The sequence below is a fragment of the Electrona antarctica genome (assembly GCF_951216825.1).
Source record: "Electrona antarctica genome assembly, chromosome: 13".
Taxonomy (NCBI): domain Eukaryota; kingdom Metazoa; phylum Chordata; class Actinopteri; order Myctophiformes; family Myctophidae; genus Electrona; species Electrona antarctica.
Genome location: NC_136794.1, coordinates 31,142,082 through 31,156,831, shown reverse-complemented (window position 1 = coordinate 31,156,831; position 14,750 = coordinate 31,142,082). Strand labels below are relative to the sequence as shown.

General features: G+C 44.7%; 1 protein-coding gene across 5 annotated transcripts in view; it reads right to left on the bottom strand.

Annotated features, from left to right (window-relative positions):
- thsd7ba (thrombospondin, type I, domain containing 7Ba) overlaps nt 1–14,750 on the bottom strand; it is a 376,466-nt gene that overhangs the window by 160,671 nt on the left and 201,045 nt on the right. For all 5 annotated transcript variants that reach the window (XM_079518802.1, XM_079518803.1, XM_079518801.1 and 2 more), the window contains exon 7: nt 1,785–2,643. In XM_079518802.1, the coding sequence (XP_079374928.1) occupies nt 1,785–2,643 (859 nt within the window). The remainder of the gene's footprint in view (nt 1–1,784; nt 2,644–14,750) is intronic.

The following is a 14,750-nucleotide window of genomic DNA, read 5'->3' as shown; positions in this document are numbered from 1 at the left end:
TGAGAGAAATCCATTGCTATCAAACCTAAATACCAGAGTTAGCCGGAATAGCAGACCTTACAATGTTTGACATTTACCACAATAGTAGCGGCATTACCATGCAAATAGGGCACTGCAAACACAGGCTCACACATCACTTTACCATAATTGAAAAGTTAACAGGCATAAAATAATTATCGCTTCATTTTCCCCGGCCAACCTCCACAGAAAAAAACACCATGCAATGTGTTGGTGAGTGACCCTCGATTATCCACAAGTCACATTAGGGGGACCGAAGGGAGTGTGGAGACACGATATAAACAAACCTCCAACATATTCACTGTTCACCTGTTCACGCTGCATCCGTTTGGAGGAGATTAACACAACTAAGCTCTTTAATCATATCTGATTCATGGGCCTGTTCCCCAAAACAATCTGCACACCAATTATCATTTTCATACTGCTTCTTCTGCACATTGGTTTAAATTTGGGATTAACTCCTGGTTGTAAGACTGATTTTAACCACTTAAAACCCTATTATATGTCTGTAGTCCCTCCGTTTTTCCCCCTCGTTGCCGATCTTCAAGATCGCAACGTGTCACAACACTTCACAACACTGCTATTTTTGCCAAATATTCGCCTATGCCCAGAATTGTGACACCAGGCCACTCACAGTAAACCCTATAGTAAACTATTACATAGATGAATGTCCAATGTTCTAGGTCTGCCCTTCTACACCAAATCACTTTGCAGAGATTTGCTTAGCCAACTTTTGGGGTATGTTCCGCCTGGAATACCGATGCTATGGTTTCAAGTGGTTAAGTAATCTGTGATTTACCCCAGAACAAGTTATAATGAGGGCATTTTGCAGCATTCATGCATTGCCTACCTCAACATGGCATTCATTCATTCATTCATTCATTCATTCATTCATTCATTCATTCATGCATTCATCCATGCATTCATTCATGCCTACCTCAACATGGCATTCATTCATTCATTCATTCATTCATTCATTCATTCATGCATTCATGCCTACCTCAACATGGCATTCATTCATTCATTCATTCATTCATTCATGCATGCATGCGTGCATTCATGCATTCATTAATTCATTCATTCCTACCTCAACATGGCATTCATTCATGCCTACCTCAACATGGCATTCATTCATTCATTCATTCATTCATTCATTCATTCATTCATTCATTCATTCATTCATTCATGACTACCTCAACATGGCATTCATTCATTAATTCATTCATTCATTCATTCATTCATGCCTACCTCAACATGGCATTCATTCATGCCTACCTCAACATGGCATTCATTCATTCATTCATTCATTCATTCATTCATGCATTCATGCCTACCTCAACATGGCATTCATTCATGCATGCATGCGTGCATTCATGCATTCATTCATTCCTACCTCAACATGGCATTCATTCATGCCTACCTCAACATGGCATTCATTCATTCATTCATGCCTACCTCAACATGGCATTCATTCATTCATTCATTCAGGCCTACCGCAACATGGCATTCATTCATTCATTCATTCATGCCTACCTCAACATGGCATTCATTCATTCATTCATGCATTCATGCCTACCTCAACATGGCATTCATTCATTCATTCATGCATTCATTCATTCATTCATGCCTACCTCAACATGGCATTCATTCATGACTACCTCAACATGGCATTCATTCATGCCTACCTCAACATGGCATTCATTCATGCCTACCTCAACATGGCATTAATTCATGCCTACCTCAACATGGCATTCATTCATGCCTACCTCAACATGGCGTTTTTGCCATCGTTCCGAGTGCAGCGGACCTGTCGGATCTGGTAGCCCACCTCCAGCTCCCATGACATGGGGTTGGTGTGCGTGTGATGGTGGTGGTGGTGATTATGGTGATGGTGGGATGTGTGCTGCTGGGCGTGCCGCTTGACGGTGTTGTTTTCCTCCGTGCCGTTGCTGAAATTGACCGTTGTCCTTCCGCTCGGCAGGACGCCCTTGTGATGCGGCAGGCGGCATTCACTCCAGGGCCCCACCTTAAGGCTGTACCGGTACTCGCCCTCCCCCGTGGGACAGTCCACGTGGGCAGAGCAAGTCCTGATCTGGGTCAGGTTGGGGCAGCTGGAGCCTCCGTACATGGGCGTGGCCAGGACGTGCCGGGTCCGGTGCTGCAGGCCGGCACCGCACGTCCTGCTGCAGCCCGACCACGAGGTGAAGTCCGACACCACGCAGTCCTGAGGGCAGGGGATGAGGCACGCCTGCTCCCCGGACGGCTTCTGGGAGAAGAACTCGCATATCCTCGTGGCGACCACCGTTCCGTTGGAGGTGCGAGCGCACCGCACCCGGCGCCTCTGGATGCCGTGTTGCGCCGTGACGCACTCGCCGGCAGTCCGCAGCTTGAGCTCGTTGGAGAAGAACGGGACCAGGACGCAGGCGCCCCAGTCGGAAACGTCCCACTCAAACAGATTCTGGTGCCACTCGCAGACCCGGAAGCAGTGGCGCTGGCTCTCGGGCTTGCCGGCGTGCTGGCAGTGCGAGTGGTGGGTGGTCCAGCCTTCGGTGTGGACACACCACACTGTCCTGGTCTGAATGCCACCAGAGCCACACTCCTCGCCTATGCACTGTCCCCACTGACCTGAAACACACAGGAGTGACATATACATAAAATATTTATTTTCATTAAATCAGGGTTTCTCAACCTTTTTGGAGCTCTGGACCACCAACATATTTTGAGCAATCCTCAAGGACACCAACCCACCTAAGAAGGCATAACACAGTCATTACTATTTTATTAATTTATTACAAAAAATTGCAGATCTGAGTCATCTGACAAGTGTCACCACTCACAAGGTGTCACAGCGTGATACATATATATCAAGCCGGTTGAGAAACAATAAAGCTTTAAAAAGACATTTGAGTTTGTTGGTTTAAATTTCGGCACCCACACAGATTGCAATCAAGCCCAATTTAAGGCCTTTCACTTAACCTTCATGTTTGCCTTATTCATGAAGAGTAAGGAAAGGGCTATGAAGCAATCAACCCAGTAGTTGGCAATACACATTTTCTTGTTGATAAAGCACCAGATTCACTTCAATTCAAGAAAAAGCTAATGGATATTCTTTCTGCGTTCCATGCGTGCATTCAGCCTGCAGCGCAATTACATTTGCAGTTCAATCAGGCCTAGAATGAAGATCTCTCATTTCTTTGCCGAGCTGAGAAATTAGGCTTTGTCAATTTCCATCTCCAGGCTCTGCAGTGCAATATTAGTTTAAGCCAATTATTTAACCACACACCACCAAGCCTGTCACATGCAAATCCAATGAGGCCAACCTAGGCCTGTAAGATGGCTACAGCAGAGATCCATGTGTTTTTGTTGATTAACCCCCGTGGGGTTAGCATGGATGTAATTAAACTCTAGATGAGGTATTGGAAAAATGGCTGCCCACTGTGATTCCGATAAGATCTGCACACCCTGCAGATTTTTGCCACGGGCATGGAGGTATTAAACTCTGGGGTTGCTTGCACGGTTCATCCCGAAAGGATGGTAAATGGTGCATTTTATATAGCGCTTTCATCCAAAGATTCAGACTCATACAGTTGGAGGCCATCGATATTGTCCTTTTCTTTTTGCTGAGGTTTGCGTGATCTGCGCAAAAGGACAGTTAACCCATTTTGGGCGGGAACCCCTTTTGGTGTTTTAAACATTGTTATAATTTAGCTATTGAAAAATAGCAGATCTACAAGCTCATAGCGCGCCACCGAGTGGCGCGCTACGAGCTTGTAGGTCTGCTATTTTTGAAAAATCATGAAAATATTTATTTCAGAAAACTGGAGGATTTAGAAGGATTTTTTTAAATTTTGAGGTCAGGCCTAAATGGGTCAAATGATAAGGGACAATATCGGTGGCACCCAACTGTAGATCAGTGAGTCAGTAAGGGAGCGGATTGGAATTGGGATGGACATATTGGGCACCAAAATGTGGTGCCCAAATTGAAAAAATGCGGAAGTAGAGTTCTTCTGGGTGTTTCAAAACGCCACTGAGCAACTTCCATCGAAATGAATAGCTGGAGGCGGGGCAGTCTGCCCTCTATCCTTTATAACTCTATGACACACACACATAGATTACAGCATTCCATAGCCTTTTTAATTATTTCCTGTGAACAAAAATGTGCTGCGTGATGACGTACCACTGCCCGTATGAATATAAATTAATCAAGTTCATTCCCATAGCTGTATGTTCCCCCAAACACAGCTGATTTTGATTACAGAACTACTCCAGACAGTGTATTATTCATTTCAAACGTGATCAGCATGCTAAAATATGTAGGGCCTATCTGAAATCATTATAGGTTAGAAAAAAGCTACAATACGTACAGTAGTAGCAAACATGCTGAGCTTGGCCGTCTGTCTCTCACTTGTAAACAAACAGTAGCTCTGCTACACACGGGTGCAATGAGTGAGATTCTAAAGTCCAGAAACATACAGGTTCAGAAACATACAGGCTTCCGTATCAGACTGAAACTTCAAAATAAAATGATCAAAAAAGCCACTGCAGTCCGACTTTAAAGGCGTAGTGAAACGGAAATGGTGGACATATAAGTTTCATCTTGAAACACTGGCTCTGAAGTTTCTGAACCAATCAGAGTGTCGCATCCCTCCAGGCTATGGGGTCTCAAAGTCTGTGACTTCCTGCACGTGAATTTCGTTTGTAAACAAAGTGACAGGGAGACATTGGGAAAAGCCAGTGGATTATTTCTAACCTGTACACAACCTATATACATATTTTAGCGTGATGATTAAGTTTAAAACAAGTAATACACTGTCTGGATGTCTTCTTGAATGAGATTAAAAACGGAGTAGTTTTTTAAACAAAACCAGCTGTGCAGGAGGAGAAAGAAGCTATGGGAATCATGGTGAGCTTCTTTTTTATTGGCTTTTATTGATGTGTATTTCTACACGTCATCACGCAGCACATTTTCGTTTCCAGGAAGTAATTTAAAAAAAAAAGATGGACTTTTGATATAAAAACACACAGAAATGAGAATTTGCCCATTTTTTTGGCATCCATTGTTATGTATGCCCATATGATGACCACAGATTTGGTCTAAAAGTGTGAAAAACGTATTTTTCATTTCACTACACCTTTAAGTCCAAGTTGAATCTCAAAGCCAAGTCTCGAGTCCACACCTCTGAAAGCTTGCACAAAATAATGTACAGTACCTCACTCTTTTATATTGTAAACTTGTGATGTGAAAATTTAGCTGAGATTTGAGTAAACCAAGATTGTGTTTAGAGCAGATTAGTACAAGAAGCATTGCCAGTATTAATTACTGAAGAAACAATGACATTTCTTGGTATTCTGCTGTTTGCTTTCTGTTCCCCATTTCTCAGAGTAGAAATTCTCTTTCTCTCTCACATCATACATAACTTATTAATGAAATCGTTTGGGAAAGAATGTGAGGAAAATCATGCTTCTGTTTTCTTTCGTAGGTAGGTTCTCTACAAAAAACCTAGGTTCAGTTCCTTCCTCTAACTCAGGTTGTCAAACACATTTCAGGTCCCGGGCTGGTTTGTTCATAATGTGACTTCATGCAGATCGGATTACTTTGTATTAAACGGAGGTCTGTGCATGTGTGTGTGTGTGTGCGTGCAACTGTGCATGGCTGCGTGCCTGTGTGCGTGTGCTTCCGTTCCTCTGTGTGTGCGTGTGCATGTGTGCCTCTGTGTGTGCATGTGCATGCGTGCCTCTGTGTGTGCGTGTGCATGCGTGCCTCTGTGTGTGCGTGTGCATGCGTGCCTCTGTGTCACCGTCTCCACACCTGAGCGCAAAACTTTCTTAAGCTGCGCACTTCTTAAGCTGCGCGCAGCTTAAAGCTTGAGTTTTTAGACAGCTGGTGGATGGAAATTAAGCTCCACCTCCGCGGAAGACTTGAGCGGAGGAGAGCGTTTCCGGGAATCTGGCCGTCGCGCAAGTATTCGGCGGAGGTGGAGCTTAATTTCCATCCACCAGCTGTCTAAAAACTCAAGCTTTAAGCTACGCGCAGCCGAGAACGTGCGCAGCTCTTTCGACCGTCTGGCAGCACCTTGTGTGAGTGAGCTTGCACTCAAAGCCTTCAGTCCGTTTTCCACCTGCTCTCATGTCTCTGTGCTCTATAACAACAAAATGCATTACTTTTAATGGAGGATTCTTTCTGATAAACAAAAAGGTGGTTGAATTATTACTTTGGAGCAGTGCTTCCCAATCTGTGGTTTAAGAGGACAGGTCAGAATTATTTATGATGTAGCACGTTCACTGTTCCCCAATTCACATGTTGAAGCATTCTTAAACTGTAAACCTTAGATGATCCCCACAGTCCAGGTAGACAGACACCTTTGTCATTTGATTTTAATGACCCGGCAATGCCTCCAGCAATCATGACTTTTTAAGACTTTTGAACAATAGGGCTAATACTAATACATGTATAAGGAGGGTCATGGTTGATTTCAGCAGACAGACCTGGTCTGAATCAAACTTGCATTCAGAGTTGAGTGTGACTACACACAGTCGGCTATACACTGGATAAACCAGTTACCTGGTAACTGGTGACAACAAATGTCAGATTCCAAAAAGTTTTTTTACATTTAAATGAAATATATGTTTAGGACCATGCCATGCTGTGATCTACCTGCACAGCCTTTGTGATCTACTGGTAGATCGCGATCTACCTTTTGGGCACCCCTGAGTTACCTCAACACACACATTTGAGAGTTTGCATATGACGTACTACGTGATGCATTTGATTTGGTAGTGAAGTCAGTCATTTTATCATCTGTATCAAATTGTGAAAATAGCCGATCTACAATAATCCCCAAAATGGCCAAATGTATGTCACCATATCAAAAAATACACACCAGCACTCTCAGTGCATATTTCCCATGTGTGCCCAGCAGCACACATCCCACCATCACCAAACGCACCCAAAATAACCATCCATGTCCGTGTGTCACTGAGCTATAGTGAACCACGTCAATCTATTCTAGGAGATCATTTCTTTGTGTCTGTCGGTGTCTTTTATTTGGTGAATATAATGTTTTGCTCATTAGCTGGGCTTTACACAGAGAAAAGGCTTCTCTCAGGACCAGTACCAGAAACTACAATGTCTTTGAAGTTTGAAAATAACTTTACACCATCAACTCTTATAATCTGTTAAACACGATGATGAAAGGGTGTCAGATTTCTAACGCTTTTCAAAGTCTTCTAAAGTGTATGGAAGATGTGAGAGAGTGTCAAACTTTAGTCTTTTAAAAGTCTTAAATATTTTGAAGCAATTCTGTGGTATCATAAAGGCATGTCAAGTAGTCTGGTTCTTGGAAATAACAAACTACTTCTTGTGATCTGTTGAGCCTGTCACAGTATGTTAACGTTTAATTTTTGATCAAAGCAGTGGTTCTCAACGTGGGAAGTTGGGAACCCAGGGACCACTAGGGGTTCTTGAGGTATCCAGGAGACACTGATCCTTGCTGGTCTACAGCTCTGAGGGTGTGCAAAATGGAACCAAATGATGCATTACGGGTCCATTTGGTTCCATTTACAGTACAGTACAGTACAGTACAGTACAGTACAGTACAGTACAGTACAGTACAGTACAGTACAGTACAGTACAGTACAGTACAGCACTCACTTCAGACGGGTCTGATTTTTCTTTTAAAATCTAACATTATAAAATAGCTCAAGGCTGTATTGCTGATTACTTAGCTTAGGACCCCCGCAGTGGTGTCCGGTTAGAACTTAAACCAGGATGCTTTGACTTCTGCCTTCTCCCTGAAGCCGACCCTCTATATATTCTCCGACCAGGCTTGTCACGATGACTAAGCCAGTTAGGTCTGTCCATATATGGTTCTACCATATCTATCTGATATCAACACTAGGTCGGCTCGGGCCCAAATATAGGGATTGTCATACTAGACATGTCATATGTCATATAGCCCAACGTCCTAGTCAGAGTCTTCGTTACAGCCACCCCAGATTTCACGTTGAAATCTATACCGCATCCAGAAGACTCAGACAATGTTCCTTTCTTTCGGCTACGTTCTAACAGGCCAGGTCTGGTAGTTATCCAGCAAGGGAAGCTCTCGAAGATGTTAATCCTCTCCATTAGTCTGCTGACGATCTGTGTATGCTCACAATCCGAGCTATTTGGCGATCAATGCTCCATCAATATTATTGACTTGGTTTGGCTGTACGGCAGGAGATACCTCGGAAGATACAGCCACCCCGTGCAAAACTTGAAGATCTCTCATGATTCTGATACGCAACTCTTCAGGTTGACCCTTCAATCCGACCTGCTTGGCAACTGTGTGTAACAAAATGGTTCGCCCTGAACCATCATCCAGAACTGCATATACTTCCATTACTTTGCCACAATTGCAAATTAGAACTTCGCACACCTTTAACATGACATTTCTCCCTTTAGACGGTGGATAGCCCACATGCAAGGACTCTCCTGCTATAGTCAGTATTGTAAAAGCTGGCTGCGGTAATTCCTCTTGTACATCCTGTCCCGTCTCGATCTTAGGTGTCCTAAAGTTCCACTTCGTGTTCGCCACCCCCAGATTTCCCATGGAAATCTGTACCATATCTAGAAGGCTTGAACAGTAGACCCCTCAGGCCACCCCAATACAAGCATACGGAGTGGAGGCTTGAACATCAAACGTCAGCCATTCAGGCCACCCCATTGAGGTCATCACCAGTTCCCTCCCTCTAAGACAGATAGTCTCTCTCTCCTGCACATCACCAGTGCTCTCTCTGCTTCTTGCCATCTTGCTCGTTACTCTGTGTACGATCGGCAGAGTTGGGTGCTGTTCGTCTCCGGTTATGCGCATGGTCATTGCGAGAGTGACCGTCCAGCCTCCTTGCTGGACTACTTCGGTCCCTGTGAACCTGGACTTCTGGTCTAACAGCTTGCACTTTCATCTCGATACGAGACCTTCGTCGTCCTACGGCTGTTCTATCTTTCGTGGAAGTAATGACGGAATCCCAATATTCTCGTTCCTCATTCCGTCTGGATAATCTGCTCTCACGGTGCTCCCCAGCACCTTCTGACTCTAAGGGCCGGGGAGGTCTCACGGCTCCGAGATTCTGGCATCCAGATTCTGGCAACAGGGTGGGTCTCACAGCTTCGAGACGCTGCTGCTCACCTAGGGAGCAGCCAGGACCGCCAGAGCGTTCATGCTCTGGCGGCAACAGGGTGGGTCTCACAACTTCGAGACCCTGCTGCTCACCTAAGGAGCAGCCAGGACCGCCAGAGCGTTCATGCTCTGGCGGCAACAGAGTGGGTCTCACAGCTTCGAGACCCTGCTGCTCACCTAAGGAGCAGCCAGGACCGCCAGAGCGTTCATGCTCTGGCGGCAACAGAGTGCATCTCACCGCTTCGAGATGCTGCTGCTCACCTGCGGAGCAGCCAGGACTGCCAGAGTGTTCAGACTCTGGCAGCGACTGGGTTACCATCTGGTTAGAATCTTGCCACTGAGTCATAGAAGCTTCGTATGTGTCTGGAAGACTTCAGCATCCCGTTACTGCGGTAAGCCCTAATCCGTACTCAAGAAGGACCATATAAAATAGCTCAAGGCTGTACTCAAGGCTGTATTGCTGATTACTTAGCTTAGGACCCCCGCAGTGGTGTCCGGTTAGAACTTAAACCAGGATGCTTTGACTTCTGCCTTCTCCCTGAAGCCGACCCTCTATATATTCTCCGACCAGGCTTGTCACGATGACTAAGCCAGTTAGGTCTGTCCATATATGGTTCTACCATATCTATCTGATATCAACACTAGGTCGGCTCGGGCCCAAATATAGGGATTGTCATACTAGACATGTCATATGTCATATAGCCCAACGTCCTAGTCAGAGTCTTCGTTACAAACATATTTAAAGAAAAATGGAGTCAACTAAATTACACCCCCTCACATCTGTATGCAAATTACATGCACACAATTCTACATTCATTCAAACTCTGAACTCTGACTGGAGAGGAAGTCTGGGGAAGATAGGTGAGTTATTGCTCCTACGTCTAATGATCATTACAATGCCCTGAAAATATTTCAAAAGAAGAAAAACCTGGCACTTCATCATGTCAAAAAGGTTACCAACCCCTGATTCATACAGAGGTTGTTGAAAGTTTGAGAACGAGTCTATGCATATTAAAATTCTGTGTTTGAATATTGATCAAAAGTTGATCAAATTGATTTAGCGTGCAGCATGCTGGTAGCCTAAGGAGTGTCTAATGTCTACGAGGTGTTTTATTTCTAAACCCTTTCAGCTCGAGACCCAAAACAGAGATTTGTCTTTTTTCCCTGTAGACTGACTGCATTTTTCGGAGAAACACCGCAAAAACATTGAATAATGCAGCAATTGGCAAGGACCTTTACAGTACAAACTAGAAAAAGTGCCCTTCCGGGCACAGGTCTCCACCAGGAGGATAGGAGTGTGTGTGATGTTTGGCAAAATGTTTAGGAGGATGTTTTTTTTAATTTGTTTTTGCAACAATTTTCTTCATTTTGTTGAGGAAATGCAGAGCCAGATCACTTATAGCATCTCTAAGGATAGAATTCTGGATGAGCAGGACATGTGCAGCATTTTGTACAAAACGGGCCACTCCTGAAAACTTTGGAAGGCAATCTTAGCCAATCAGTGTACAATGTGAGAAATCCAACAGACTCGTCTTGATCACATGACTACAGAGATCATGTGTACCGTTTGCCATTTCTTCATACGCCTTTGATGGCAATTGGATGATTTGAGGCATTTTGTTCCAAAAATGTGTTTTGCAAAAATCAACCTGTTGGTGGCGCTATAACAGGCCAATGTGAAAAGGGTGGGATATATTCCTCAGCCTAGTAAGAAAATGTGTGAAAGATTTCACGTAAATTGCATGCTGCGTTCATGATTTGAGGCTTTTGTTCAAAACGGGGCAATCTTGCAAACTGTGAAAGCCAATTATAACCAATTAGGATGGAATATGAAATATGGGACAGATCCAACTTGAGCACATGACCATAGAGATACTGTGTAACGATTTGTGAGATTTTTGAACAGAATCTGGAGGAGTAATATAAAAAAATGTGTTTTACAAAAGTCGGCCTCCTGGTGGCGCTATAAAAGGCAGATGCGGAAAATGCAGGTCAAAGGTTTGTCCTCGGCCTCTGGGGAGTGTGCATGCAACGTTTCACGCAGATCGGTGCAGTTTTAGGTAACAAATGTGAAAAGCTGCCTCATGGTGGCGCTATAACAGGCCGTTCTGGAAAATGTGGGGCAGAGGTTCATCGTTGGCATCCAGGGAGTGTGTGTGCAAAGTTTGGCATCGACCGGGTTAACGGTGCCGGAGATTAGCTGTTCACAGACGGACGGACGGAAGGACGGAAGGAAGGAAGGACGGAAGGACGGACACACGGACGGAGTGCAAAACATACTCTCTCCCCATGCCTTCGGCCTGGTGGAGACAAAAATACAGTACTATGAAAAACCTTCAAAATAGCAACAATAACCGATATGCAAAATCGATCTAAATTCATAAAATAAACAGCAAGACGCCTGAGGGCGAGAAGCGCTGAAACAACAGAGCTTCTTAATACGGCACAGTTGAGAAGCAACTATGAATCTGGCCCAATTGGCCAAGGAGACGTCACGGACCACGCCGTGTGCACCAATGTTGCTTATGTCGGCGGCGCCTGTGGGGAACAAAGTTGGATATGACAATTATGTCATGGTCCAGAGGCCAGGGGTGCTGTATTCAGATGTGGGCTGCTGGGCCCGCATGGGCCAATCAATGGCCGTTCGGACCTTCTGTGCCTCCCGCCGTGGATCCACCTCGTCAGTCATACCGGTGACGACGGTGTCCCCCTGCTCAACCTCGCGCGCCTCGTCAAGCTGTGGCTGAGCGTTCACATCCTGATCCGCGTCTGCAATCTCCTCCAACTCAGTGGGCACCCCGTCTTCGGGTAGCTGGTCATCCCACTGGATCTGAATGTCTTCATAGAAGGGATTGTTAGCTTGCAACCATCACTAGGAGAACACGATGCGTGCACGATGAACCCTGAAATCCTTGTGTGTGTTGTTGCGGCCCTGCTTCCGTACGACAAGTATGCAGACAGCACGTGGAGTCCAAGGTAGCTTTTGAATGGAGGTATGCAAGTCTTGCTTGAAAGCATTAACGTGGTTTCGGTACCCGTACTGACCCCCGTCGCGCACGTGACACGCGTACATGCAGGGCAAGTACCGGGCGATGAGCATCTCTTCCAAGAAGCTGAGGCCAGAGAGCTCAGTATAGGTACCTCAGCGTCTGGCTGCATTCCATTGGCAGCGCTCCACTTCTTGGGCTCGTGCTTGTCCCAGTTACAGACGTCACAGACGCCACAGTCTTGAAGTTGCAGATTCTGCTCAGCGGTTAAAAACTTGCTGAGGCGTGGCAAGAGGTGGCTGGTGCGTGAGTCCTCTGTGAGACAGACGGTGGCGCCAATGCTGCTCTCTGTTCAGGCTGCCCCGGCTTGTGACGGCGTCATCCGTGAGACTCTGGCGGGGTGCCGCTCGTCGGCAGTCTCCTCCGTGAGAGTGTGGAGGTCGCACTGCTGGGGCAGATCAGCGTGTGCACGCATTCGCTTGGGTGACGGCAGACTGTGGGCGAGTGCTGTTGCTTTGGCATGGGATCCACTTTGACCAAAAAAAATAGAAAAACAGGTATGGCCAGGGTTCATGGCCATGGCCAAGTTTCATGCCCATATATAGCATGTCTTGAGTGTAGAGGGTTTGATGATGTCAGACTGCTATATGCGTGATAATATAGACGTGATGTCACGATGTGAGACCATATATGGAGGTATGGGGTGACGGACTGACTGACGGGAAATGCACATTTTCATAGTAAACTAGTAGTACATACATAGAAAAATCACACCTGTGTGAAGTGACCCGCTAATATATTAAAGTCTAACTCATGTGATTAGGTGATGTAATGGTGATGTAAAACAAACGGTGCCAACACAAACATTAAATGCCATTAACAATAAAGAGACAATATGACATATTTTCCCTTCATTGTCAATGGTGTTTTTAAACCGTTGAACTAAAAACAAACATTAAACCATACACTGACACCACGCTAGACAGGAACGCCCAAAAACGTCACATCCGGTTTTAGCCTGGGGTAAGAATTTTCTATGGCTGCCAATGCAACTTGGTCCAATCCTTAATCACATACGGACAAACATCTATGCCGATGCTATCTAACTTGCGGAGGTAGCGTGCCTTGTCCACGGGCAACAGATCTTTCAACGTATGGCATTGCAAATACGTTTGATAATCGCTACTCTGCTCAATATTGTTTTGAAAATGCCGCAAATTGCATTGCAGTGAACGAGCGCAAACTTCCCCCGGTGGTGGGCGGAGTCACAGTTTGAGGCGCTGTTTACGCGCCGTGGTGTCAGTGTATATAGGAGGGGCTAGCACGCCCTCAAAAATAGCACAGAAAAATATGGTTGATGATTGATCTGAAATGAAGTATTTAAGTATCTAAACTGAATGAATTTCATCCATAAAGTTCATCTTATCTAGGCTATTTTAATGCATAGGATAGGAATGCATACCTCTCCAAGTTCATCATTGCGTCATTAAGTCGCGTTGAACCAAGTCGTGAAGTTAAGGAGGTAGATTTAGAATTGAGTTATTTTAAGTGATTCTGGCTGGGTGTAGCCTTATAAAGAAGGGAGAATGACGTAACGGTTAGTTCGACGTTACGTCATCCTTAACAGAGATCTCTTTTCGGATAGTGTTTCTTTAGTAATTAACACGTGTCAGGATACCAATTTACGAATCAGGGCAGAGAACTCATACATAATATAGTGATGAAACAAAAACATGTGCACTAGTGCAGACAAAATTGGAAGGGATTGGAAGACTACAATTTAAGGTGATAAAGGGCCAAATGGGTCCTCTTTCCTTTCTGTTTCTGAACAAACACACACACTATAGGCTAATTGCCATTAGAACATTTGGTTTAACCAGAAAGAATCACTTCTTAAGCCATTAATGTGGTGATCACTCAGCTGGAGGTCAAAGCCTCTGCATTCTCTCTCCTGCTCACAGCTCACTTGTATTTATCTTCTGGCTGTCAGATGCTTTTGTTGGCTAACTTTGACTGAATTGGGTTAAAAAAAAAAGAAAAAGAAAAAAAAACATCTTAGAAATGCATCCTTTGCAACTTTACTAAACCCCTCTCTCCTCAGGGAAGTAAGGCTGGGCAGTAAATCAAACAATCCAAAATCATAGACATACGTATTCTATTGAACAGTAAAAAAGGAAGTTACTCAAAGTATTCTTTTTTGTCCATAGAGGACAACAAGACATTTAGAAACTATAGATTCTGGATTCTAGCTAGTTTTTATGCCAGAGGCATACCAAAGTCAAAATGTAAGTGCACACCTGTATTCATATCTATTTACTCTATCTATCTATCTATCTATCTATCTATCTATCTATCTATGCATTTACCTAGTGCTTTTCTCCAGCGATTTACAATGCAATTCACACACACATACACACACACACACACACACACACACACACACACACACACACACACACACACACACACACACACACACACACACACACACACACACACACACACACACACACACACACACACACACACACACACACACACACACACACACACACACACAACGTTTTCTACTCTACAGTCTTTGGAA